The sequence below is a fragment of the Carassius carassius genome, chromosome 21 (genome assembly GCF_963082965.1).
Source record: "Carassius carassius chromosome 21, fCarCar2.1, whole genome shotgun sequence".
Lineage (NCBI taxonomy): Eukaryota > Metazoa > Chordata > Actinopteri > Cypriniformes > Cyprinidae > Carassius > Carassius carassius.
In genome coordinates, this window is record NC_081775.1 from 24,867,482 (window position 1) to 24,893,608 (window position 26,127).

Genomic DNA, 26,127 nt, shown 5'->3' on the forward strand with positions numbered 1-26,127 from the left:
TGTAAGAGCCAGATTGGCAGCACCTGGAACAGGTTCAGCTCTATATAGCGTTCTTGGTAACGCTTAGGCTGTCAGTGTGGTATGTCTATATGGAATCTTCTCAAACCCTGGTGCAATATTTTCATCTGATCTCAGAGTCTTTCTTCATCCACGAGCAGGGGGTCAGTTAAGTCAGTAACAGTTTAGAATCAAAGCTGTTTTTATGTTCTTTTGCAGTAGGCCAGCACTTTTCATGTCATATCGAAAGGTCTTGAGAAAATGTCAGGTTGGCAAATCTATGAACATTCACCACAACATACGTGCTTTTAGAAGTTACAAATATTTAAAGAAGGGATAGTGTAAATGGCAAAATTACAAAAACATTAGTAATAACAATAAAATTAACAATTATGCGCTGTTCAGGGTCATTTAAGACCCCAAATACAGGTTGCAAAAAAAATAAAATAAAAAATAAAGTTCCCTTTGTCTAAATGACTTTGTCAACACTTGCTACCTCTTAAAAAAAACAACAACAACTCTGGATTGACATCCAAATAAGGACCATCAGACTGAAGGACAGCTTCATCCACCAGGCTGTCAGGAAGCTGAACTACTTTTCTCCCCTCTTCTGCCCCAGGCACCACTGAACTATGAACACCCCCCCCACCTAGATTCCACATCCCCAGGCCCCCCCCCCCCAACTAATACACGATGTCATGCACCAGTCACTTTGTGCAGCATTGGTCTGCTCAGTACCTCATTCAGCATGGAACTGACGTCATTCCACTACCTCATCAGTCAGTTAAATAAAATAAATGCTCTTGAGCCCTTGTTTTTGCACTAAAAATCTTTTATCTGCACTGTTGTTCACTTCATTGATTTGCACTCTATCTGCCATGTGCCTTGCACTGCTTTATTTAACTTTATTTTTAATTTTATTATATGTCTTTTTTACATTCCCTTATTTTACAGTTGTATCTACATTTTATATTTGATCTAGATTTTTAGGCTCTACTGTTAATGTTATCTGTATGCACCGGGGGTCTGAGAGTAATGCAATTTCGATTCTCTGTATGTATGTACTGTACACGTGGAAGAATTGACAATAAAGCAGACTTGACTTGACAAATAAATTTCTAACCTTTAAATAATGTGTCTTTTTTCTGGATCTATCTATCTACACCTATATGTCTAGCCATCCATCCATTAATTTAACTGCCTACACATCTCTTGAAATGCTTCCAAAATGAACCTTACAGTCTAATGCTAAATGCTTAGCACATTCGTGGGCATTTTCATTTTTAGTTTTTATAGAAAAACAGATGGTTGGGCTTTCAGGAAAGTGGGACAGGCCAAATATAGACAGCAGCAGTAAATCTTCGTCAACAACACGCTTCTGAAGCGCTATATAGAATCTCACAGTTTGAAATAGAGTTTATAAATAACCACAGTACTGCCAATAGAGCCATATAGGAGACAAGAAATAGTCTTCAAAACCCTCAGAGCTGACTGAAAACAGTATGCTAGATCAGAGAATCCACTCTAACAACTCGCTCACACACGGCATTACACCAAGTATAAACTGTAAAACAAATCACACAGAACATTAACAAAAGATTTAGGAAGCAGGGACTGTTGCAATGGGAATCTTTTTTTTTATTTCATATAATTTACAAGGCAACGACCCCCAGCAGGCCATGAAGAACATGTACCAAATACTCTCAATTCACATTCAGGAACATGTCAAGAAAACAAATTACAACACAACACATGATACAGAAATTCTCTTGAGGGGCAACTGATTTTAAAATGCTTATAATAATATGCTGGAATATACAGAAACTAACCAAAGATCTTTATTAATTCAAAAATGTTATTTAATTATCTTAGTTTTGTTTTGTTTTTTTGTGTCGTTTATGTGGAATTGAGAGAGGAGACCAGTCTGAGGAGGCATGTTGGGTGACCAATAAAACTGGTTCCATACTTCTGCTACAATACTCAAAAGACTAATATTACATGTTACACCCTTTTCCTACAGCTACTATTCAGTCCCAGCTCACCATATTCAGGCTAAATTTACATTTTAAATTTTGCTAATGCATTCGCAAGAGCAGCTTTTCTGCTAGGCCTAGCACGTAAGGAGGTGATGCTTCTCATCAATTAAACTACAAGAATCATTCAGTTTCTATACCAAACTATAAACGGAAATTCACAATAAACATTACAAATGAACCCAAAGGCAACGAACACTCACTGTAATTGCTTTCCCATTATTTTAATAGAGCTAGAGGGGTGAATCACAGTAAAACATGTACAGGTCATATCTTACCATTTTTGTTGTTGCTTTGAAATTATAATTTGCATAGGCAGCAAGAATCCCTATTTGTGTACCATTAAGATTATTTGCATTGTGACATTATTTTAAGGACATTATTTCCCCCAAATTCTCAGGATTGCAATGTATCCAGATTTTTTTAATTCTCACAATATTCTCATAAGACTACATATTCAGTAAATATCCTTTTTTTTCTGCATTTTGATATAATGTTCGCAACCCATTTTACTTTTGTATTGTATTTACTGCACAGGTAAACAATTCTATGTAGCAATGCAAAAATTCATAATGGCTGCTTGCATATTGGATGCTTAATTTTCTTTCCACAAAATATAATAGTTTATTGTTCCTCTTGGCTTTGCGGTGAAATAATGACCCTGTCAGTCTTTGTGAGATTCACCCCAAGAGAAACTTCAGACATTTTCTTAAGGGCCAAGAATAATCAGCTAGAAAAGAATGAGATAAGTCAAACATAACATGGTATATGTGAACCACTTCAAATAGACTGCATTACAAATAGAAAGGACAGGGATTGGTCATTGTGTCACAAAAGATAACATCTTTAAGACAATTTAGATTCTTTACAGAAAACATGGCTTGGAAACTTCTCAGTACATATACTGGATTTATATTATTTACATACAATACAGTCCTCCATATAAACTCCACTGTTAAAGGCCAGGAAGTCACCTGGATCCACTTGCATTAATGTCATGCACTATTTATCAGGCCCTTCACATCCCTGTTACCTTCACGGAATGTCAGTCATTATTAAGATATGTAGTTAAAGGGGTATTTACCTCTCGTCATAGACAGACTGAACATCACTGCTCGCATTCTGAGTGTGTGTATTGGAGTGTATGCTTTTGTGTACCTCCTTAGTAAACCTCCGACACAGGTAGCAGAACAATCAGGATGTCAAACCACCCCTAACGCATCTGTCATTTGCCCATCAGCCTCTGAAAATCATAAACAAGTGGCATCCCCATGTACAATGCTGCATACCATGCCAGGAGAGGTCCATGTAAATGCTGTGTCTGAACATGCTGTCCTTATTGGCAGTATACAGATTTTCTGCTGATGGGACATCTCAATATGTTGAGGCAGGTTTGGAAACCTGAGTGTATTCAGGCAAGACCCAAATCCTGATGATGCATTTGGATGCATCTGAATCAGCCAGCACTTCATCTATGAGTGGGTTCAGAGAAAGTGTAAGGGCAAAAACCTGATCTTCAACCTCAGTGTACTCATGCTTGGACTGTTGATCATTTCAACATGTTTGCTGCTGTCCTTTCACCACAATACGTTCTTTAGTATGGTTCTTCTGAGATGATTACACATCTCTGATTAGACTCCAGATTCACAGACACACAAATAAACACACACAGGCATTTTTTTTCCTTAAATCCAGGCACAATGTTCAGAGGCATCAATCCGAACATCAATCTAACACCGGTCATCCTCATCAGTGTCACTGAGAAGCTCGCAGCCTGACGTCCCCGACGTGGCTTGCGCTAGTCGTTTACGGAAATGTCCGTTAGGCACCTGCCAGGTGTGACGTAGTTGTGGAGCAGAGCTGATGGTGTTGGAGCGTCCCAGGCTGGTTGCCATGGCAGTCTCAAACGTGAGAGTCTCCTGTACACTACTTGAGTCCGGACTGTTAACGTCCTCCTGCAGTGGCAGGTATGGCTCCGAGATGTAGTGGTGAGGGGTGGAATGGGCCATGGCGGTGCCTGGCCCAGTCCCGGTTGGTTCCTCCCCTTCTTCTGTGGGCTGGGCCAGTGACCGAACCCCCCCCTGTGTGGGATTAGCGCGGCACACTAATGGAGAGTAGGAGATGTGGGGCCGAGGCCGAGAAGGTGTCTGTGGGAGTTGACGGCGCCCTCGAGGCGTCCCTGAATCAGAAGTGGAGGGAACTGGGCTGCCTGAACTATTTCCCTATAGGGATAAGAAGAGATGGGGTAAATGCTTATGGGTAAGTAAAGTGAGAGAGATAGAGAGAAAGTAATGAGATGATGGAGGGAAGAAATAAAGGCATAATTATGTACATTACTGTTCAAAAGTTTGGTGTCTCTAAGATTTTGTAAAGTTGTGGACAGAAGTTTCTTATGCTCACCAAGACTACATTGATTTGATCACAATTAACAATAAAATATGATTACAATTTAAAATAACTTATTTTAAAATGTAATTTATTTCTTTGATGACGAAGCTGAATTTTCAGCAGCCATTTCTCCAGTCTTCAGTGTCACATGACCCATCCAAAATCATTTTATTTAGCTGATATGGTGCTCAAGGAACAAATAGAAAATAAGTTGTGCTGCTTAATATTTTTTTGTGGAAATCATGATGCATTTCACGATTCTTTTAAAAATAGAAACTTCAAAAGTTATGCATTTATTTGAAATATAAATCTTCTGTAACATTTTAACATATTTTTACTGTCACTTTTGAACAAATTAATTAATCCTTGTTTAATACAATTATTCATTTCCATCCCTAAACTTTTGAATGATACTGTAAATCAGTGGGATTTTTTGACCATTTAAATCCAATAATTTAAAATTAGCACCATGATTTTATGACAATACCAGTTTGTTCACCTTAGCATTTCCTTTCCATAGCAAACACTAAATATTCTGCCAGGTCAGAGGGTGTGCACATGTGTTTGTGTCCTCACCTGTCTGAGGGTCGTGTGCTTCCTGCCCTCACTGGGCGATCGAGAGTGGCGTCTCTCCTGGGATTGACTCCTTTCCTCTGAGTTGCAACGAGACACGTCTGGAGACAGCAGGTGTCTTCGCTCTTTAGACCGTCCTCTCTCTTTGTCCACTGGCTCCCGCAGGTTTGACCTAACAGCTGCACATGCACAAGCACAAGCATAAGCATAAGCACATTAAGACAAGTGCAGACACAAAAATAAACATAAATGTAGCCATAGCCTGGGCATCTTCATAAAGCACATACACATGTCCGATGTCCTGGGGACCCAGCAGTTTGCACATTTTGTATGTCTCTCTTATCTGATACACTCAATTTATTGAGCTTTCAACTGATGAGCTGATCTGAATCAGGTGCCTTAAATAAGGGAGAGACACCCAAGACCAGGATTGAATAATGTTTGTCAATATTAGTATTGACTCGGTACCAAAGTACCAGTGCTGTTGACGTCCCTACTGCAAACTGACCTCTGAAGCTTCTTTGCCTGGGTCTTTCCAGACGGTCTGGGCTCACCCTCTCCAGCGAGAACTCTTCCTGCCAGTCACCATTCACACACTGATCACCGATCGTGGAGAAGGAGCGCTTCATCAGTTTGCTCTCTGAAGACACCTGCAGCACATGCACAAAATACAAAAACACACAGAGAACAGACAAAACACGCACATAAACCCCAAGAGCACACATGCATCAACAAACAGAACACAAAAACAGAGACAAAAATGAAACAAATTCATGTTATGCTGCAACGTTTACACATTCTCTCTTTAAAACCGTACATAGTGACATTACACTAAACAATGTAAATGAAATGAGTTTCTATATAAAAAAGTTTCTGAACTGAGCTCTAACAAAGGCAATCACCACCTCCTTACATTCCCTGCTGGAAAAAAAAAACTGGTAGGTCAAGCCGGTAAGATGGTTTGTTTCTGGTAGCTGGTTAAACCATAGGTCCCTACTAAATTAAACAAGGTGGTCCACCAGTTTTAAACAGGTTGACACAACATTTAATCACCATCTAAAACATTTTACCCCAATTAAATCATTTGAACACTATTTATACACTAATAATATATCAATATTATCTTATGTTTATATTTATATAAAAGATCAAAACTAAGCCAAATATATTTATATAACTAGAATATTTCAGAATTCATGTTTTAAACACTATGAGGTTTTGCTATATAAACATGTTACCAAACCAAATCAGAAGATGGTTTTAGTTTGAATTTCCAGCAGGATTACACATTACATTCCCACCAAATCACAAACTACACCTTTCTATTCACCGCTTCCTTTCTCTCTTTGGGATCAACTGCAAAGCTGACGCTAACCACAGAGCAGATTTAGACATAGTTGCTAGTTATCGCTAGGCTATGCGAACACAGGTAGTACCTGTGGCTCTATCGCCAGGCGAGGCATGGAACAGGCTCGGATAGAGACGCCTCTCCCCGGCACTTGCAGAGGATCAGCCTGCATGCTAGTGGGGCACAGCGCACTGCTAAATTCTTTGTGCTCTGGCACCTACGCAGTTAGAAGGAGAAAAAACGGGAAAGACATTCAGTCCACAACACTAAGCAGCTCTAAAGTCCCACTCACACCAAGAGCGATAACAATAGCTATAACGATAACTATATTGGCATTCACTGCAGCATTTGTTTTTTCAAGCGTACACACTCCAGTTTTAAGATTAACATACAACAATGTAAGTGACCTACTGTTGCTTTACGTTTCACAAAGACACCAAACGAGAAACCAAAATTCTAAATGAGATAAAAATGAAAGAGTAGAGAGAATCTGTCACTCTGTCAATAGAGTAATGCGTTTGTAGATAAATTTTATTTATACTTCTGTATGCGTCAGTATCAGTTTTTGCTGTTGCATTTACACGGCTTTAACCAGCAGATGTCTTCAGCATGCCTAGTTTTGAGCGTATCAGTAAATCTAGCTAGTGTACTCTATTTGATTTAACAATGAATTTAACTAATGCAGTCAATGTAGCGGAATAAAAACAACACAGTCTTTTTCAATGCAACTCCAAAGGAGGCAAGACTATTATGTTGTCGAAACTAGTGCTGTATACATGAGGTATTTTTATTTTTTCAAGTTTGCTCTGTAAAACCTCTGTGCAATGTCTTCTGCTATTTTAATGCGCAAGCCCTAAATGCAAATTAAGTATGTCAGTGTTTTACTGTTCATCAGCTGTAAAAACTGTTCTGAAATTGATCCCAACAGCACTGTTTTTCTATATCGTTATAGTTGTGGTGTGAACTTTGCTATTCTCCTAAATTTAGAATGATTTTTAGAACTTGTTTATCATTGCTGTTCTTGGTGTGAACAGGCCTCAAATATCATTTGCACCAAGTGTGTCATTGTTAGGCGTGGACATAGAATAAAAATGCAAGGTTATGTACTAAAGTCAAAATAACCTGGCTAATCGTATACGCCTTTTTAGCAGCAAGTATTTATTTAAAGATAAGAAAAGGTAAGCTTATATCCAAAAATGTCATAGAGGAAAAGTAAAGCGGCAAGAGGAAAGCACCATAAGCACAACATAGAGCCAATATGTATAAGCAACTCAAAGGGGGTGTAGAAAGTTCCAAAGCAGAAGCCACACATATTGTGCATACACACAAGCACTCTTTTACAAAATAGTTCCAAACATAAACCAACGTAAAATCCCATAAGACATCTAGAGTTATATCACAGTTCAGTTCAGAGAGGCAAAGAAAAATCTACCAGGAGGGTTAGAAAATAAGAGTACAGATAAAAGCACAGAAAGACATCTAAGCTTGTGTATAACTGCTCACTGGTTATATAAGTGCTAGAAGTTATCTGGACCTGGCAGTCTAACCTTGAGAAACCACATCAATACACCCTTCCAAACTTAAAAAAAAGAACAGCTCTCTAAAATCTCTCCCTTTACAAGGCCAGAAGGCAAATAATAAAGGGATGATAATAAAGCTGCAAATGTGAAAAGAGAATGAGTAAGGAAAAGTAGAAGCATCAAGCAGGATTGTGAATCAGGGAGGTGATGTCCATGCAGATAACGTTCTGATAGATTAAATATCACTGCCAATTACAGTCTTTGCTTTGTAAATAATATCTCAAAATTAAGACTCTGAAATTTATGTTTCACTTTTCTATTCCTAAAACTTTTACAAATTGATCAGTGTCTGGCTGTGAGGTATTAAGACTCTGTTACAATTTGTATCAGTTTTCCAAACTGAATTATTCATAAATCGCTAGGGAATTGACTGAGAATGAGCCTGAATTCACATTCAGTTTGAGAATTGTAAATAGATTGTGAATTTGAATGTTGTTTCAGAAGTAGCTATCAGGTATTTCATGCACATGTTTAAAATAATGAATAAAACACATCATGCAAGACATGTCAAGGTGAGATGTATTTCTTTGTGTATTTAGTTTCTCCTACCATACTCTGAAGGTGATACTGGTGTTGGTATTCATCCCTGTCTTCCATGCTGTCTTGGGCCAAGGTCTGCATGAAGAGATCTTGAGGGGAGATGGGACTCAGTGCCACAAACCCACCTCTACTCCTGAGGAAACAACCGAGAAACTTGTCAATTATGCTCATATTGGCTTGCACCACAAATAGGTTGCAAACTGTGGGTCCAAACATTGTTTTTGGCGATCAGAAATATGATTTTATCACAATTCATTTCAAATGTTTGCAACATTGCGATTGAATATAATTAAAAACATCAAGACGTCAAGCTGACCCAAGCTAGGGCAGGCCAAAATTTTCATTTTAAGTAGGGGGATATGAACATTTGATGCATAAAATTATATTATTTTTTATTATATAGCATAACATGTAATCCATAAGGAAATTGTATATTATGTAAAACTATATATAACTTTTAATCTTTATCAAAAAAAAACTGTGATAGAGAATTGTGTCAATAATGTTTTAAAATACTGCACTCTATAGTGTACATACACTGTATACAGGAGCAGACCAGGGTTATTATTAACCCTGACCCTATAAGCTAAAACTAAAACCATGACAAAACATTTTCACTACTTATAATATCTGAAATATATTTCAGCTAGTTGCCAAAGCAACATTTCTCATTTGAATTTAATTAAAGATAGTACTACATACTAAAACAACAAACTAAATAAATGAAACTATTATAGAACTTTAAATTATAGAACTATATTAACATATAAAATAAAATAAAAAAACTAATAAAAATGACAAAAGCGGAAAAAAAAATTACTTAACTAATATAAACTCTAATTCAAAATCTTAAAAACTATATTAGTGTATCAATGATACTAAAATAAGACTGGCTCAGACAGATACATGGCGAATGTACTGTAAGTACAACACACACACACACACAACATGTACAATTACAGGGCAGATCCTGCACTGTGGGACAGGAATGGCAGAGCTTTGGCACTGCAGAGAATGTCCTGTGGCAGTGAAGATGCATCCATGCGTTGGAACATCGGTGCATGTTTCTGCAAGAAAACATTAGATGACACAGTGATCCAGTACCCCTAAAAATGGTAAACCTTTTTAATATTTAGGAAATTTACACTTCAAATTGAGATTTAAATATGTGTCTTCAGTAGAATGAACAGCATTCTATACAGTTCGATATAGATGTGACATTGGCATTGTCAATGTTGCAAGCTGGTTGAATAGGCATGAAAAGTCTTTAGCTCTAAAGTTCTATTGCTGTAGAAAGTAAAAGACACTTTACCTGTTCCTCAAGCTGTTGCCGGAGCTTCTTAGCTTTGTTCTGCTTGTAGTAGTCCATGATCATCATCGCTGCATAAATCTTCCCAATGGTCATGTCACTGGCTGGAAGAAAGATTTGTTTGTTGTGGACAACTTAGATTTCTATGCCGGCTGCAAATAACCCTCACTTTAAGGGGAGTTAGTGGGCGCCCCTAGTGGTCAATAATGGCACCACAAGCTAAACAGTCAAGTTCGAGGTGAATTATACTCAGAAAATGTAAATAAAATGCTGTCAAATATCAATTCTCACTCAGATCTCTCACCTTTGTGGATGGGTACAAGCAGATCAAGAGATTTTTGGGAGAGGTGTGGCCAGATGACACTGATTTCCTTCTGCAATTCTATGTCCATCTGACCCCTGTCCTCACCCCCTGTTACACAAAGACCATTTAACTAATATTACTGTGGAAAAAAAGACATCATAGGATGTTTGATCTTTAAAAAACTGAAAATTAGCTGTAGTGCAACCTCGAGCAATTTTAATGTCCAGGGCAGTGCGTATCAGAGCCATAAGAGTGGAGGTGAAGTGGACGGACATGTCTTCATCCACTGGCATGTTCATCAGAACCAACCGCTGAGAGGAAGTAGCCATAAGGACAGAAGACAATTAGAAACACAAGTATTGCAAAGCCTGGGAGTGAGGATGTTTTTTAAATAATGATCTAATAGTCATCTAGTTTTAGTTGTCTTTTAACTTCTACAGTTAACACTAAGATGACGTCACAACATCACATATTCATGCACACAGTTGAAACACATATACTGGATAGCGACAGATTACAGATTTATGCACTGAAATAGAAAAAGGATCACACTTTATGAATATGCCCTTTGCAATATGTCTTTAACACTGGAATAAATGTCAGGGTTATGATAGTGTTTTGAAGACGTTAAGGTGACATATTCAAATAAAGTATCACTGGTGGATGTACAGGGACTTCACGGTAGGATGATTAAAAGACAATGACAAAGAATAACATCACTGATCTTCTACAAATTATAATATAACTATATGTATTTTAATTATTGACATACAGTGGTCCTAAAACCCTTAAGCTGTCACTGCATTAGAAAAAAACAAAAAAAACAAATGCAAACTTTGATCTAACTTGTATTAAACAAATCATTCTCACTTGGTTCAATAGGCTTTTACATAATGCAAATAATCAGAATTCATATTCTTTTAGTTTAAAGTGTCCAAATATATCTTCAGGACACTGTAACTACAGCCCAGAGCTTGAGCCTCTTGAAACCAAGCAGACTTTATTCAAATCGTAATACTGCAGACTACCTTATACGCCACTTTGGAGGGGCATTTCTTGCCCAGGCCAAGCGGTGGCGACATGCAGGTCAGCATCTCGTACATATCAGTGTAATGAATACGGCCACTAGGAGGGGGCAGTCACCAGGGGCAATGTGATGAAGAAGAGGAGGAGGAAGAAGAATTGGGTATTCCCAAGGAACGAGGGAGGAGAGGAAGATTGGCATAGAGGAAAAAGGAAACAACAAAAAATATAGAGGGAGAAGGAAGAGACAGGAAAGGGAAGGTCATTTTAATGAGTTTCATACTTAAGAAAATAAAAACTGTCAAAAAGGGAAACATCAGGTAATTAAACATAGAGGTGAGGTCAGGTGGAGGACTTTCTATGCAATGCCGGCATAGAAGAGGCTAAAGGAGAGAAATATTAAAACAGCCAAAGATCTGATGAGTCCAGCACGTGGATCTGAGGATTTGACTGGCTGTATTGAAAAGGAAGTACTGCTATTATAATAAATTAACCCACAAGGAGCATTGTGCTTAGAGTCAGAAATTAACAAGGGCTCTCGTTAAAAAAAAAAAAAAAAACACCTTTAAAGCTAAGGATAAGACTTGTTGAAAATATATGTTTTTTTAAATGCATGTCTATATAAATAATATTTATTAAATATAACAGATACATATAAAAAATTATCATAAAAATTTAGTGAAATATAAAAATACAAATACTACATATGTGTGTGTGTATGTGATTAAATGTAATATGTAATTATAATATCAAACATAGAATTGTTTTATATAATGTGTTAGATTAAATATATAAATGATTTAATTCGAATACAAAATATAAAATGGTAACATGCATGTTATTTATAATTAAAAAAAGTTAAAAATATGCCCTCATAAGCCAAATAGCAAATATTTCCCCTTTAAAAATGAATTGTAGTATTATTTTATTAATTAAAGTTAATTTATAAAGTTAAGTTAATGTAGCTCAGGGGAGAGGATGAGCATAATGTTCTCTTGATTTACAAACAGGTGAGGCAATGGCGAACATGAGGAGTCTGCCCTGCTCTAACCTAAAACCCACATTTATGCAATAGTGTTCAATAAAAGCCCCAAATCCAATTCAGACACAGAGAGACTGATTCCCTTCTGACATCCATTGGCAATGTTAGATATTATCTAATGGAGTTCACTGATGGATGGCTCTCAGTGTCATTAACTGCAGCAGTTATTCACACTTCAGGAGCAGGACACGGGCCAAAGGGATGAGCTGTCTCTCTGTGCACTGAGCTTTTGTCTCTGCCAGTCTTTGACCAGGTGGAAGTAGCACTGGAGTAGATCACAGAAACGAGAAGGGGGTGAGGGGTGTTATCTATTGAAGGAGTGGCGAACGATAAAAGCAGAGGAGGAAAGAGAGGCAGAGGGGTAGTTTTTTTGTGGGTGAGCCAAACCTTGCATGCCACCCTGTAGGGACAATTCTTTCCAAAGCCCAGTGGAGGTGATATTGAACGAACTACTTTGTACATCTCCTTATAGTGTAGTTTTCCACTGGAGAAGGAAATACTGGCCGTTAACAGTAAATTAGACAACTTTAAAGAGAAATGTAGTAGGAGTGCATATATTTTTCATGAAATATTTAAAGGGGTCATACCATACATTAGTGAAGTTTTTTGCACCAAAAACCATCATGATACACCTAATCCATTTTACACCCTTTTTTTCTGAATTGTAGAATGAGACTACTGTAATTTTGCAACTGTAATTGTTTCAAAATAAATGCTTTGACAACCATTTTCTGCAGTGTCAGTAAATGAGCTCCAAATTCATCAAGAGCTTGCTTTCTTAGTGTAATTAACTCTTTAATCTTAAAAGACCAAAGAAAATTCGTCATGATATGACCCCTTTAAATAATCCTGCAGGGTTACAAATTAGAGTAAAGAAAGATACAGAAACATTAATAACAAAGCAAATTTCCCTGTACATTTTTCAAATATGACATTCATTAGGCATACATTTAAAATAAAAATGTAAATCAACAATTGTATGTATTAATAAATACCTTATAATCAAATAAATATTATGTTTCAGAATGAGAATACTGTGTTGCATGTGATCAACTTGAAGGAGTGGAAAGCTGTATCTCTCACCATGCTGCACGGTCATACTCTCCCCAGATCCGTACAAACTCATCCAAGTGGTGAGGACCCAGAATGGACGAGTCACGTGTCAGGTACTCAAAGTTATCCATGATCACGGCCACAAACAGATTTAGCATCTAAATAAGAGTTAGAGATGTTAATATAGTGACTGCGAAATAGACATAAAGCAGAAAGGTATTCAGAGTAAGCTTCATGGTGTTAAGCAGTGGCGGATATTCATGTTTTCAATGATACTAGTTTCATTTTAATCAAAACATTTTAATGTTTAATCTATATAAATGTTTAAAATCTCACCATATATATTTTATGTGCCAAAAAAAACTGGATTTGGTGTGAATAGGTTTTGAGTACACGTTTGTAACACTGAGTATTTGTGTCATTAAAATGTACTGCGTCTCACCAGAAAAGAACTGAAGAAGATGAAGGAGACAAAGTAGAAGTATGCAAAGTCGGTACCACAATCTTTTTTCTCATTTGTTGCTGAGTTGTTGAGAGACTCATCTTTTTCACATTCCTTTTCTCCTAAACACGATAACATGATTTCCTGCCATGACTCACCTGTTGCACTCCTAAACACACACACACATATTTATGTATATCATAAATGAAGTCACATTTATTCATCCCCAAAGGGTGGACTGCTTCATTGTATTAGTTTCCTGGTAAAATAATTAACATGCCATAAAATGTAGCACCCATTTTTTACAACAAAAAAGAAGTTAATCTTACCTAAACAAAAGCATGAGTGCACCAAAAAATGTCTTAAAGTTATTGTGTTCGTTGATATGGCTTTTTGGATTTAGCTTGATGTTGCCAAATACCTTAAAGAGTAAAAACACATAAAAAGTGTCTTGTCACAATTTCAGGCTTAACGAGGTTAAGCAATAAAAAAGGTGGGAAAAAAACAAAGCAAGAGATAGAGAGAAGAATATAAAAATGGACAGTCTGGGGACAAAGACAATCTTTACCTGCATGCCGATGATGGCATAGATGAAAAACAGCATGGCGATTAGCAGGCAGACATATGGAAGAGCCTGCAAGACAAATATCATATTAAACATTGAACTCAAACTCTAAACTCAACTCTTTCATTTAAATATGTTGCTTCTCTAATTTTACATGAAAGTATAGCTGAAATCACAGCACAGCTATTGTCTTTATCTTATGTATAGCCTATTTGATTTCATCAAACGACGATTTGACAATAAATCTGGATTTTTATGCAGATTTACATCTTGGAAGGTAGAGCTGTAGTCTTAGTGGGTCGCATTTCAGTCAAAATTCAATATTCATTTAATTTTCATTCCATTGTCTGACAACAGAAATAGTAAAATATATCAATGAAAACAGTTTTATTGAGAATTTAGCTGCATCAAAATACAATATGTGGGCATAGAGAGGCAAACAAATGTAATAAAATAATAAATGTAAATTTAGCATTTTCAGAAGAAGTGAGCTGCCCTGTCCTGCAAATAATGAAAGCAGGCTTGTGTAAGTAAATTGCTCTGTGAAAAGAAAGAGAATTAATGGGAACCTGGTATTTCTATGTTCTTCTTTCATGTGTCTAATAGACATGAACGAGTAATTTGAAAAAACATCTATGACCTTTGAAACATGTCTAGTCTACATGCTCTATGTGGACTATGGTTTCACTAATAATAAACATACATTTGCATAAAGCATCCATATTTATCCATGCCCTTGTTGATTAGAGTATTAAAACTTGAAAAGTATTAATTTAAGGTACATTTAGAACAAATAAAAAGCTGCAATTAAGTTGCATCTAATCACTACTTAACTCATGACAGTCATGTGATTAATTGTGATTAAATATTTTAATCGACTGACAGCCCTAATTTATGTACATTACCTGAATAAAAATAGCACACACACAATGCTTACTGCAAATAGAAAAAAATGTTTAAAAAAATTTGCCTCTCACTGTAAAAAAAAATGCATTCTGTCTGATTGGGGCATAAGGCATTTCAATGTAGTGCTACTGCACTAAAAGCCATGCCTGACCTTGAAAGACTGGACAAAAGTCCAAAGCAGAATACGGATGGTGTAGCCCTGACGCAGAAGTTTAATCAGCCGAGCTGCCCGGAATAACTTCAGGAAGCCCATATTAAAACTCTGGAAACCAATCAGAACACAGAGGTGATTGTTTATGCAAATAAATACTGGACACAAACCAATCTGGATACAAAGGTCACTACTTGTTGACATAAATACTGAGCACATAGCAATCACAAAGAAGCTTGCTCATGCAAATAAATATTGGCTAAAATAAATTAGAATAAGGATGTAATTGCTCATGCATATAAATACTGCCCACGAAGAACACATACTGTTTGTGAAGCTGATTGAGTTCTCACTTTTGTTGCATTGACTTTGTCAACCACAATTTCAGTGATGCTTCCTAGAACTGTGATGAAGTCAAATATATTCCATGTGTCTCTGAAATAATTCTGAAAGATATAAAAGTAATAATGATTGCTAGAAATGCATTTCATATATATATACCGTAAGTGGACAACCATAATGGGTAATACCGCTGCGTGTATCGCCGCTGGCGCAAAGGGGCGGATTGCGAAATGAATGCAATTGTAAAATGTTGTTTTGTAAAAGGAGATGAAAGGACAAAGTAAAACAACAATAACATTGGCACCAGGTGTCTTCAATATTGAATCTTTTCACAATATTCTAATTTTCTGAGATACTGAATTTGGGCTTTTCCTTAGTTGTCATTTATAATGATCAAAATTAAAAGAACTAAACATTTGTAATATATCAGTCTGTGTGTAATCAATGAATATAATATACAAGTTTCACTTTTTGAATGGAATTAGTTAAACAAATCAACTTTTTGATGATATTATAATTATATGACCGAACCTGTATTTTTGAACCTGTAATGTGTTAACGAATAACAAAGTAGTGCGTGACAAAAATGCATGTTGTTTTAGTAAAGGAACTTTAAAATATAAATTAAAATATAGGCCTTATATGTGAGAATATTGACATTTTGCATATAAATCCATGTAGCCTAGCTCACTAAAATATGTTACCACTTTTAATGCTATATATATATATATATTATTTTAACTACAGTGTTTTTCTTTAATTTTCCCCGACTGCACCCGTCAAATGTAACACATCGGTGAAAACTGACGCCTTTTTGCAAAAATGTGCTTTGATGCGCTTGTTTGATAACTTGTGGTTAAAGCGCTACTCAGTGGTCAAAAGCTGCAAATGCACTTTGCAGACACGGCAGTGGCGCCAGAACAATCATTTTGGTTGGCTACCTACTGTATATGTACAGTGTATATATATATATATATATATATATATATATATATATATATATATATAGAGAGAGAGAGAGAGAGAGAGAGAGAGAGACAGACAGAGAGAAAGAAAAAAAGAAACAAGGACAGAAAGAAAGAAAGAAAGAAAGAAAGAAAGAAAGAAAGAAAGAAAGAAAGAAAGAAAGAAAGAAATTTCTTACCACAATACCAAATGCCAGGATCTTGAGAACACATTCCACAGTGAAAATAACAGTGAACACAGTGTTGAGGTATTTTAGTACATTTTCATAGCCTTCAATAGGTTCATGATGCTGACAGAAAGCAGAAAAGAGAGACAAACAGAAAGGTTTTATTTTTCCATTAGTTTTATATAACTTATTTTTACTATCTATCTATCTATCTATCTATCTATCTATCTATCTATCTATCTATCTATCTATCTATCTATCTATCTATCTATCTATCTATCTATCTATCTATCTATCTATCTATCTATCTATCTATCTATCTACTGTAATAACCACATCCTAGTAAACACTCAAAACACCTTAGTAATTATTTGGTTATGTCCTAACAACCACCCAGTGGTCTAGCAACACCCAAGCAGCAATAGGCTTGCAACTGCCACCCAAAAAAGCATAGCAACCAGAAAAGCACCAAAGCAACAAATGAGCAACTGCCCAGCAACCACGTAGAAAACGGGGCCACTGAGAGAGAGAGTTGTGCCATCTCCATTCACTCCAATGGACCATTTTGTTTTTATGGCAATGGCAGATCATGGAGCCTCTCAATAGTTCTTGGAACTTATCGCAATATACTATCAGCACACTTGGAGCAAAAGAGACCATCGTCTGGGAAAGTCTACTGGATAGCAATGCATTACAAAACAATAAACAGCCTATTATGGTAATTGTAAAATCAATTCACTTAATGTAGTTTCATCTATCATTGTGTAATTCGAGAAAAGGCTTCTTTTGAACTTCCTATTGGTGTTATCTTTGTGAAAAAGTGCAAACACCCAAGTATGATTACATCACTTTTTTATTTATTTATTTTTTACTGTTGTTGTAGTCTTTACAGCCATATTTAGATTTTTACCCCTGCTAGGACATTCAGATGATGCCAACTCTGGACCAACATACAAACGTGTTTTTGTAACATTACTTCGTCACAGTCACATATGATAACAGATTTGTAATGTACAAACTTTCATTTACAAGGACAACATGCTATTTGGATTATAAGAAATGTGTTAATAAATACACTGTTGCAAATAAGTGAATAGCAAAAGTCAACATGCATAAAATATGACTAAATGCGTAAAAAATGTCTTGAATTGTTTTCAGTTTTGATATATTATGAATATATTTATATATTAAAAATAGAAAGGTGCATAAGAATGGAAAACATGAAAGTATAACTCTATTTAATTTAATCTTATATTTCACTTATTTGCAACAACGTGCCATTAAGATTAATTAGACCCTCAGTAACCATGACTCATGAGATTAGTAAAAGATTAAAAATTGATTGATTGTAACTTGACACGTAACTTGAAAAACAACTACAACAACATAAACTTCAACCATGGTAAATTTTAATATTTTAAAAACAAAACTGATATAATGTGCTATTTAAATTTTATAAATAAACACATTAATCGGCTACAGATGACCAAATATCGGAGTTCTGTATGTCTCACTCTATGTATTCCCATTTTATGCCATGAACTTCTGATTTCTATACGAATCACATGACGATCATAAACTTCTGCCTAGCAATGTCTTGAAAACCACTGAGTATGTCAATAGCTTAGTAATACAAATATACAAAGCACTGAGAGTCAGCTTCAAATCTTTCTTAAAACTGCCTGAGTATCCAAACAACTTAAGACCAAGGCCTAATTACAAAACCGACAATCCTTTTCTACTAATGTCACTTGTGCTGTGCAGGCTTACAAATAATGTTAAGCATCACAGTAAGCATCATTTTACACATATTCAGGTCTGGAGCCATTCTGACGTGGACACCCACATTTCACGATCTAATTAAAACCTGGATGGATGCTAGTATGCCAATAAAGCACTCTGAAAATTGAAACTGAAAACTAAATGAATAAGACAGACAGATAGAAAGCAAGCTGTTCATTACAATAGCTAAAAATATCTGTGCTCTATTACTCTCTCTGTGCTTCAGTGTTAGGCAGAACGCTGCAGACATGGTGACTAGTGGAGGCTGACCTCTAACTCCAGGTGAAATTAGTCACGGGAGATGTCAGGCTAAAGCTAATGAGGAGAAGTTAAATAGTAGCTGGTGCTTCAGATCAATATTTAATAAGCTGTGACTCATGACTGTCTGGTTTTCTAGCAGTATCACAGACCTGGGTTCACCAGCAGGGACTGAAAAACAGCTAAATCAACCTAATTTATTTTGACAAATACACCCACAGAGAAAGAGGTATTGTCCCAGGAATACTCACAGGCTTAACATTTTAGTTTAAGACATTTAAAAGAACAATAATCCTTACATTTCTGTCATCATATTTAAGGGATAATATACAGTTATTGCAAACAATCCCTTTCAGCTTCAGCATAACTCAAGTGGAGGGTATTTTTTTTTATTTTTTGCATGGCTACTTATCAAATAAATATATAAATAAGTGGAGGAATTATTTATATTATGGTAAAAGGAAGATCACAGTGCAGGAATATAAAGAATTCCTCCTTACCTTCATCATGAGAACGATGGTGTTAAGGGCGATCATCGTCAGTATGGTGTATTCAAAAACAGGAGACACCACAAAGTGCCACAGCCGGTACTGTAAGGTCTGTCTGTTCTGGGGCATGTAGCGAGTCAAAGGTTTGGCACTGATGGCAAAGTCGATACAAGCCCTCTAAGAGAAAAATATACTGTAAGAATGTTTCTTGAACACATTTACAATTAACCTTCCAAAAGATTACATAAAATCGCTCGCAGTTTTCTGCAAGATTCAGGTCACAATGTCTGATAAAAAAAAGCTAATATGATATTATTGATTGCCAAAAAATGGTTTCAGGTTCCACTGACCATAGTATGAACAAAAAATTCTATGAATATGGTAGGACTCAAACTATGTAGAGCGCATGCCCTTTTTGCCTGTACACTCTGAAGTTTGTGAGTGCTTTTTTATTTTTATTTTCTTCAATAAATAAATGCTATTGGTCACCCTTTATGTCTGTCTGTCTTGTTTTAGTCTAAATCTTGTTGGATCTGCTCAAACTGTCAGTAAAACTTCATAACTCCACCCCCTCTATCTTGACTGAAAGAACTGAAGTTCCACAGCAGCTGAACGAAGTCTTGCAAGGATAAATAAAGATCTTGCAAGAAAAAACGAGAACCCATATAGCTATAACAAACCTGTTAATGAAAATGTAATGTGATGCCGCCATTTTAATGACGGACAAAATGCACACTTTGCACAAATTCGTTGGTCAAAAACCCCGTAACTGCATTTGAGTTTGGCATAATGTAAGTAGATTTCTAAGAAATTTCTTCTTTGATTCATGATTGCTGCTATACTACAAAGTAGAATATGAAACCATTAAGTTTCCTAAGAAGCAATTAATAAAATACAAATGCAATTCTAATCTCAATTAAAAGAACCAAAGACTTAAACTACTTCAGTCTGTGTGCATTGAATTGATTTAATACACAAGATTCACAATTTGAGTTGAATTACTGAAATAAGTGATTTTTTTCCATGACATTCTATTTTATTGAGATGCACCTGTACATGCACTTGGCTGGATTTGCAACACAAACATAAAAACAGTTGAACAGTAACCTCGTTTTTCTCCAGACTGCACTCCTCCATCATTTTGTCACCCTGCTCTTGGAAGGTGATGATGATGAGGGCCACAAATATGTTGACGAAGAAGAAGGGAAACACCACAAAATAAATGACGTAAAAGATGGACATCTCCATTCTGTTTCCCTGACTGGGACCCCGGTCCTCCTCGGTCACATCCACAGAGTGCTGCAAAACTCTATAATTCCAAAGAATCTAATTACAAACAGACTACATACATTTATCTATGCTATATTATATTTGGACACTTTGTTTCTGGCAAACATTAGTGGAACATGTGAATAGGTAAAGAGATGAGCCACATCTGTGTTTACTCTGCAAGGACACTACTTTAGAGTAGTTTGTTTAAAATCATTGCAAAATTGCTCAGAAAAGTGAAGTTAGTGCTCTAGAAACATTTGTTCAAATATGCCAATTGATTTGGAAGCCACTTGACTTGCAGGCAATGTTTTTTGCAGTGATTCTCCAGAGGGCCATGAGAATGAAATATATTCATATAATTCATAAATTGTACAATTATTATGTTAAATTAAATAATTAACAAAACACCAAATCTCTCCTCTGTATTCTGTGATTGGTTCGGAGCAGCCCAAGCCATTTCTTTCAGTGCTGTGAAGTTCAGACTGAACGGTGGCTCAAAACACCTAACCACTGCAGGAGCATATGATATGCAAATTACAGCTCTTGGTTGGATAAAACAAACCAGCGTCATGCTAGTAAAGTTTTGACTGGTGATGACTGTAATTGAAGTACAGTAGCATACAGGAGTCATACATTAGGCGCACGTGAATCTGTTGCACTGATGCACAAACTAACAAGATTTAGCAGAGCAAGTACTTTTACATCGTCAAGAATGTCTGCAGTGATATTTTTTTGTAAATATTTGCCAAAGAGAGTAGTAAATAAGAAAATTGTGTGTGTGTGGGGGGTTGGTGGTTGGACAAGGGGGTTTGCCGTTTTGATGTGGGGAGGAGAGGGGCTTTAGGGTAAAAAGGTTGAGAACCACTGCTCTAGAAAGTGAAAAAAGAGTTTCTGAATAAGCAGATATCAGCACACAGCTTCTAGAAAGGTGTTAAGTAGAATGTTAATCTTCTTAAGGTGTTAAGTTTGTCAAAATGATACAGTGTGAAAACATGTATACTAAAGTTGGCTCTTACTGTGGCCACCCTTCCCCAGTGGATACAGTGAAGAGAGTCAACAGAGCCCAGATGATGTTATCATAATGAAAATCACGTCTCTTCCACTCTCGTTTCTCCTTTTTCTTGTCTTTGTCATAGTCAATGTAGTAACCCCTATAAAGCATTAAGGAAAAAAAATTCCACATCATTTGCAGGGTAGATTTTGTGCTCCTAAAATGTCATTCTTCTATTCATAGCAGCATTGACATTTTCTAAAGTCTTCTGAGCACTGAATAATGTCTGAGAAGGTTTAAAATTAATTTTAGATTTAGAATTCATTTTGCAGATGTAATGGGCACGCACTTGCACTCGTTTTCTGTGTCCTTGGAACTGTCGGTACAGTAGTAAAATTTCCCTTTGAAAAGCTGCACTGCAATGACTGCAAATATGAACATAAAGAGCTTGTAGACGATGAGGATGTTGAAGACATTTTTTAGCGATGTGACCACACAGTCAAACACGGCCTGCAAATCAAAAAGGGAGAAAGAACAATGACAGATAATAACAATTGTATTATTTCTTTTTAAGCTTTATTGTTATTTCAGTTTTTATTTTGGTAATTTTAGTACTTAAACATACTATTTCAGTTAGCATGCCATGTCAACATTTCTAATTTTCTTTTATTTTTTGCATTTTCTTGTAATATTCATATTTATATTTATAAGTTTTATAACTGAAATTCAGCATGCACAAAAATATGGACTGTCAAAACTCCGAGCATATAAAATTGACCTATTTGACCATTCTTTGGTGATACTATAAATATTTCAGTTGACTCTTGTACTAAAGTGTTCTTGTAATGGTCAGTACAAAATGAAAGCAGTTAAAAAAAAAGCTATCTTTTCCCAGCTGAGAAATTTGCATCCCTTAAGTCTCCAATGAAATTTGCCCTGCTTTAGAAAAGCAGTTGTCCTTCTGTCTCTTAAATCTGTCTATCACATTTTATCACTTTGCATTTTTTTCCACACATTGCTGGCTCTTTTTCCACCTCTTCCATCATGTCTCTTGTTTTTACATACACAAACCCAAAATACACAAACACACATACACACTGAGAGCTCTGTCAGACTGGAGAGAGTTCCCATGTGTGAGGACTGGGAACTGAAAATACTTATGCAGTCTTTTCACACATGGCAAGAGAGTTTCATCACTTTCCCTCTTATTTGATCTCTTCTGCTGCTTTGCTGACAACATTTGTCAAATAATCAACTTCAAGTTGTTCAAAATGAACAATGGAGATACACACAGTTCAACTAATCAAGTATTCAACTAATTCCTTAATCGAATAATGTTTTGCATTTCAACAAAGATTTGTACCTACACAAAGACAAACGATTTAAAAAAGATTTATTTTGAAAGAACCCTCTTATGCTCACCAAAGCTGAATTTATTTGATCAAAACCACTGTAAAAACACATAATCCTTCAGAAATCATATGTTAATTTGTTGCCAAAGTAACATCTCTTATCATTATCAATGTTAAAAACATTTGTGCAGCAAATACTTTTGTGGAAACCATGATTTTTTTAAAGATCCATTAATGAATAGAAAGTTAAAAAACAGCATTTATTTGAAATAGAATCTTATGTAACACTTTCTAAGAGGGAAAGTGATGAATGCATTTTACCAATTTAATGCATTCATAAAGAACAAAAAAATAAATAAAATTTTTAAACAAACAAATAAACAAGCCATTTGACCCCTGACTTGCGAATGGTTGTGTATTCCTTTCATGTTCACATACCTTAAGTTTGGGAAGTCTTTTAATAGTCTTAAGAGGCCTCAATACTCTGAGAACACGCAGTGATTTGATGGTTTTAATGTCTCTTCCTGTGTTACTCCTGTATAGCATGAAAACATATATAACTAAACAATAAAAAACTGTCCTAATTCTCATGTACAAATACAAACACACACACACCCACACACACACACTATTATATGGCACAAAATCACAAGAGAATGTGTTTACCCCATCACATTCCTGCCAGATGCCGTGAGCCACAATCCACAAGAAGACCAACAGAGAAAAAAATGAGAAACAGACAATGAACAAATAAATACTTTACACTTAAAACACAGAAAAGAGAGCATCAACTAACATCAATATGTGTCAAGAATTTGAAATGTCTGAATGTTTTTCCTCACATAACTCGTGTAGTTGTCACACTCGATTAATGGAATTTGAAGATGAATAACAAAACATTTGAGTAATGCATTTAACAAGAAATTAAAAAGCTTCATCAACATGTTTCAGATTGACCATCAGAATGCTAATTTACACTTGTCTCATGTTTAGATTCATTTGACTCACGTGAGAGCAAAGGCCACCAGAGCTCCCACCACAACTATGAAGTCCAGAATGTTCCACAGGTCACGGAAATAGGAGCCATCATGTAAGATCAAACCTTGCTCAATCATCTGAGAAAGATATGATAACAACATACATAGCATATACACTGACTGAGGAACATACAGCTCATGAAAGCCATGACAATCCATGAACTTACCTTGATTATCATTTCAAATGTAAAGACACCAGTGAATACATAGTCAAAGTAGCGCAGCACCTATTACACATAAAGACAGTAATCCAAAAAGGATTACAAAGCCAGCATTAGCAAACAAGAAAATACATGAGACTTATGAGACGTTAGCATTGTTTGCCACTGACTGCTAAATTTGAACAAGCCAGAATGTTGCTATTTTCATCATGGATCAACTGCCAACGTCAAAGCACTGACATTACCCTCACTGTATAGATTTAAATACAAGTTTGTGCATTTCTGAAATGGAAAGAAGTGACTTTCTTTAGCTTCTTAAACATTGAGAACATAGCTTATGTAATTCGGTTACATACAAACAAGATTACTGGAAGAGTCTTAGCATGTAATTAGCTGTGGTTTTATACAGCTGATGCATGCGCTGTCACTAGGGAAATTTAAAACCTGCAACATTTCTATTAGCTAATTTCTATGCCAAACACTCCATGACCAACAGGGAAAAATATCTTCAGGACCAAAGAAACTCAAACATCTATCTACTGTGTATTTATTTATATTGTCGAAAATGAAAGAATTTATTTGAAAAAAAAAATATATATATATTTATTCAAAGTAACACACGAATTGCATTTGTAATGACACTGGATGTTGAAAAAAACAATTATCAACATTTTAGATTACATTTCCTATGCATGCATTATGAAAAGTGTTAGGTCAGAATTTTTTTTTTAAGATGACAAATTAATTTTTAAAAGCACAATATTCCATTTAATATGAGGTCATGAAACTTGCATGCATTGTTAAGGAATAGAGAAATTACAGTGTACAGTAATTTTAAATATAATCTGTCATACTGCAGAACATGAAAATTATCCAAAAATATTTATGTCATTTAATGATGGATAATGTGTAAATTAAGTCATTTAAAGATACTCAGCATTGCTTTTAAGTTTCCATAGAAGCACTCAATAAATTACAAATGCAATTCTAATTTAAACCATCTGAGAACTGTAGCAGAACTATTTGCATATGGTTGTTTTATACAGAATTATTGAAAATGCTGTTGACATGGCGGTGGAGGGGAATTCTTACTTTGTTCCTGTCCGAATTAGTGTTGACAGGGTCTTCAGCAGCCAAGGCGATACTGCTGGCGGTGATCACAAGAAGGATTGACATCTCGAAATAACGAAGATTGACAATATAGTGGCAGGCCCTGCGGACCCTGTGAAAGAGATGTAAAATACAGTAGAAAGAGTAAGAGACGAAATTAGAAAATATTCATAAAATAAAGAATACAGCTGTGGCTCTATAAACATTCAGCCTTACGGGTTGTTGGGTTTGAAGATGAACATGCTGACAGGAGGAGGGGCTTTCGGTGCATCTGGGGTTTCCTCTTCTTTTTCTGTCTTTGAGGGCTCCACATCTTTACTATTACCTGTGAAATCCAGGTGCATATTAGAAATTGGGAGCTTTTACATTATGGATTTTTATGGTTATTTCATCTTAATCAGAGGTGGGTAGTAACGAGCTACATTTACTTCGTTACATTTACTTGAGTAAATTTTTTGGGTAACTAATACTTTTTGGAGTATATTTAAAGATGGGTACTTTATACTCTTACTTGAGTAATTTTTTGGGATAAAAATCTGTACTTTTACTTCGTTACTGTGGGCGACGCTCCTCTCGTTACTTTATCTTAATGCAATAAATGTTATAAATGCTTCAGTTTATTCAAAACCGCCGTCTACATTTCTCTGGGCAATGAGCGATGCTCATTCGCGAATGATTCATTCTTTTGAGTCAATTCTGAGGCTTGATCAAACCAGTTGGCAGACGAGTGAATAGGTTCATGAATCAGTTTGAATGATTCGTTCAGTTCCCTGCCTCACGCGCTGAGCGTCTGAAGCGGTTCACTCAGAGTTGTAACGTTTAACATCAGCAGTGTTGAAAATGTGGCTATGAAAATGCACTGAATTGAACGCAAATCTGCAAAGGCTATTATTTGCTTGCGATGGAGATCTTTATTAGATGAACACCGCGTGTGCTGTCTACTGTTTA

At 35.9% G+C, this 26,127-nt stretch overlaps 1 protein-coding gene across 8 annotated transcripts in view; it reads right to left on the bottom strand.

The window, feature by feature from the left end:
* Positions 1 to 2,500: 2,500 nt before the first annotated feature.
* LOC132097958 (probable voltage-dependent R-type calcium channel subunit alpha-1E) overlaps positions 2,501 to 26,127 on the bottom strand; it is a 146,306-nt gene continuing 122,679 nt past the window's right edge. For 3 of the 8 annotated variants that reach the window (XM_059503996.1, XM_059503991.1, XM_059503998.1), the window contains 26 exons: positions 25,396 to 25,504; positions 25,162 to 25,291; positions 24,076 to 24,135; positions 23,880 to 23,986; positions 23,310 to 23,406; positions 21,869 to 22,029; positions 21,545 to 21,679; positions 20,364 to 20,565; positions 19,269 to 19,433; positions 16,741 to 16,851; positions 15,581 to 15,700; positions 15,255 to 15,365; positions 14,201 to 14,266; positions 13,962 to 14,053; positions 13,633 to 13,801; positions 13,221 to 13,348; positions 11,101 to 11,197; positions 10,278 to 10,383; positions 10,073 to 10,180; positions 9,772 to 9,872; positions 9,420 to 9,526; positions 8,469 to 8,592; positions 6,428 to 6,556; positions 5,500 to 5,641; positions 4,995 to 5,170; positions 2,501 to 4,252 (listed from right to left, as the gene is read on the bottom strand). In XM_059503996.1, the coding sequence (XP_059359979.1) occupies positions 3,761 to 4,252; positions 4,995 to 5,170; positions 5,500 to 5,641; positions 6,428 to 6,556; positions 8,469 to 8,592; positions 9,420 to 9,526; positions 9,772 to 9,872; positions 10,073 to 10,180; positions 10,278 to 10,383; positions 11,101 to 11,197; positions 13,221 to 13,348; positions 13,633 to 13,801; positions 13,962 to 14,053; positions 14,201 to 14,266; positions 15,255 to 15,365; positions 15,581 to 15,700; positions 16,741 to 16,851; positions 19,269 to 19,433; positions 20,364 to 20,565; positions 21,545 to 21,679; positions 21,869 to 22,029; positions 23,310 to 23,406; positions 23,880 to 23,986; positions 24,076 to 24,135; positions 25,162 to 25,291; positions 25,396 to 25,504 (3,545 nt within the window). In that variant the 3' untranslated portion in view covers positions 2,501 to 3,760. Of the gene's footprint in view, positions 4,253 to 4,994; positions 5,171 to 5,499; positions 5,642 to 6,427; positions 6,557 to 8,468; positions 8,593 to 9,419; positions 9,527 to 9,771; positions 9,873 to 10,072; positions 10,181 to 10,277; positions 10,384 to 11,100; positions 11,198 to 12,524; positions 12,622 to 13,220; positions 13,349 to 13,632; positions 13,802 to 13,961; positions 14,054 to 14,200; positions 14,267 to 15,254; positions 15,366 to 15,580; positions 15,701 to 16,740; positions 16,852 to 19,268; positions 19,434 to 20,363; positions 20,566 to 21,544; positions 21,680 to 21,868; positions 22,030 to 23,309; positions 23,407 to 23,879; positions 23,987 to 24,075; positions 24,136 to 25,161; positions 25,292 to 25,395; positions 25,505 to 26,127 lie in introns of all 8 variants that reach the window. The other 5 variants (XM_059503999.1, XM_059503995.1, XM_059503993.1 and 2 more) reach the window with 4 other exon arrangements.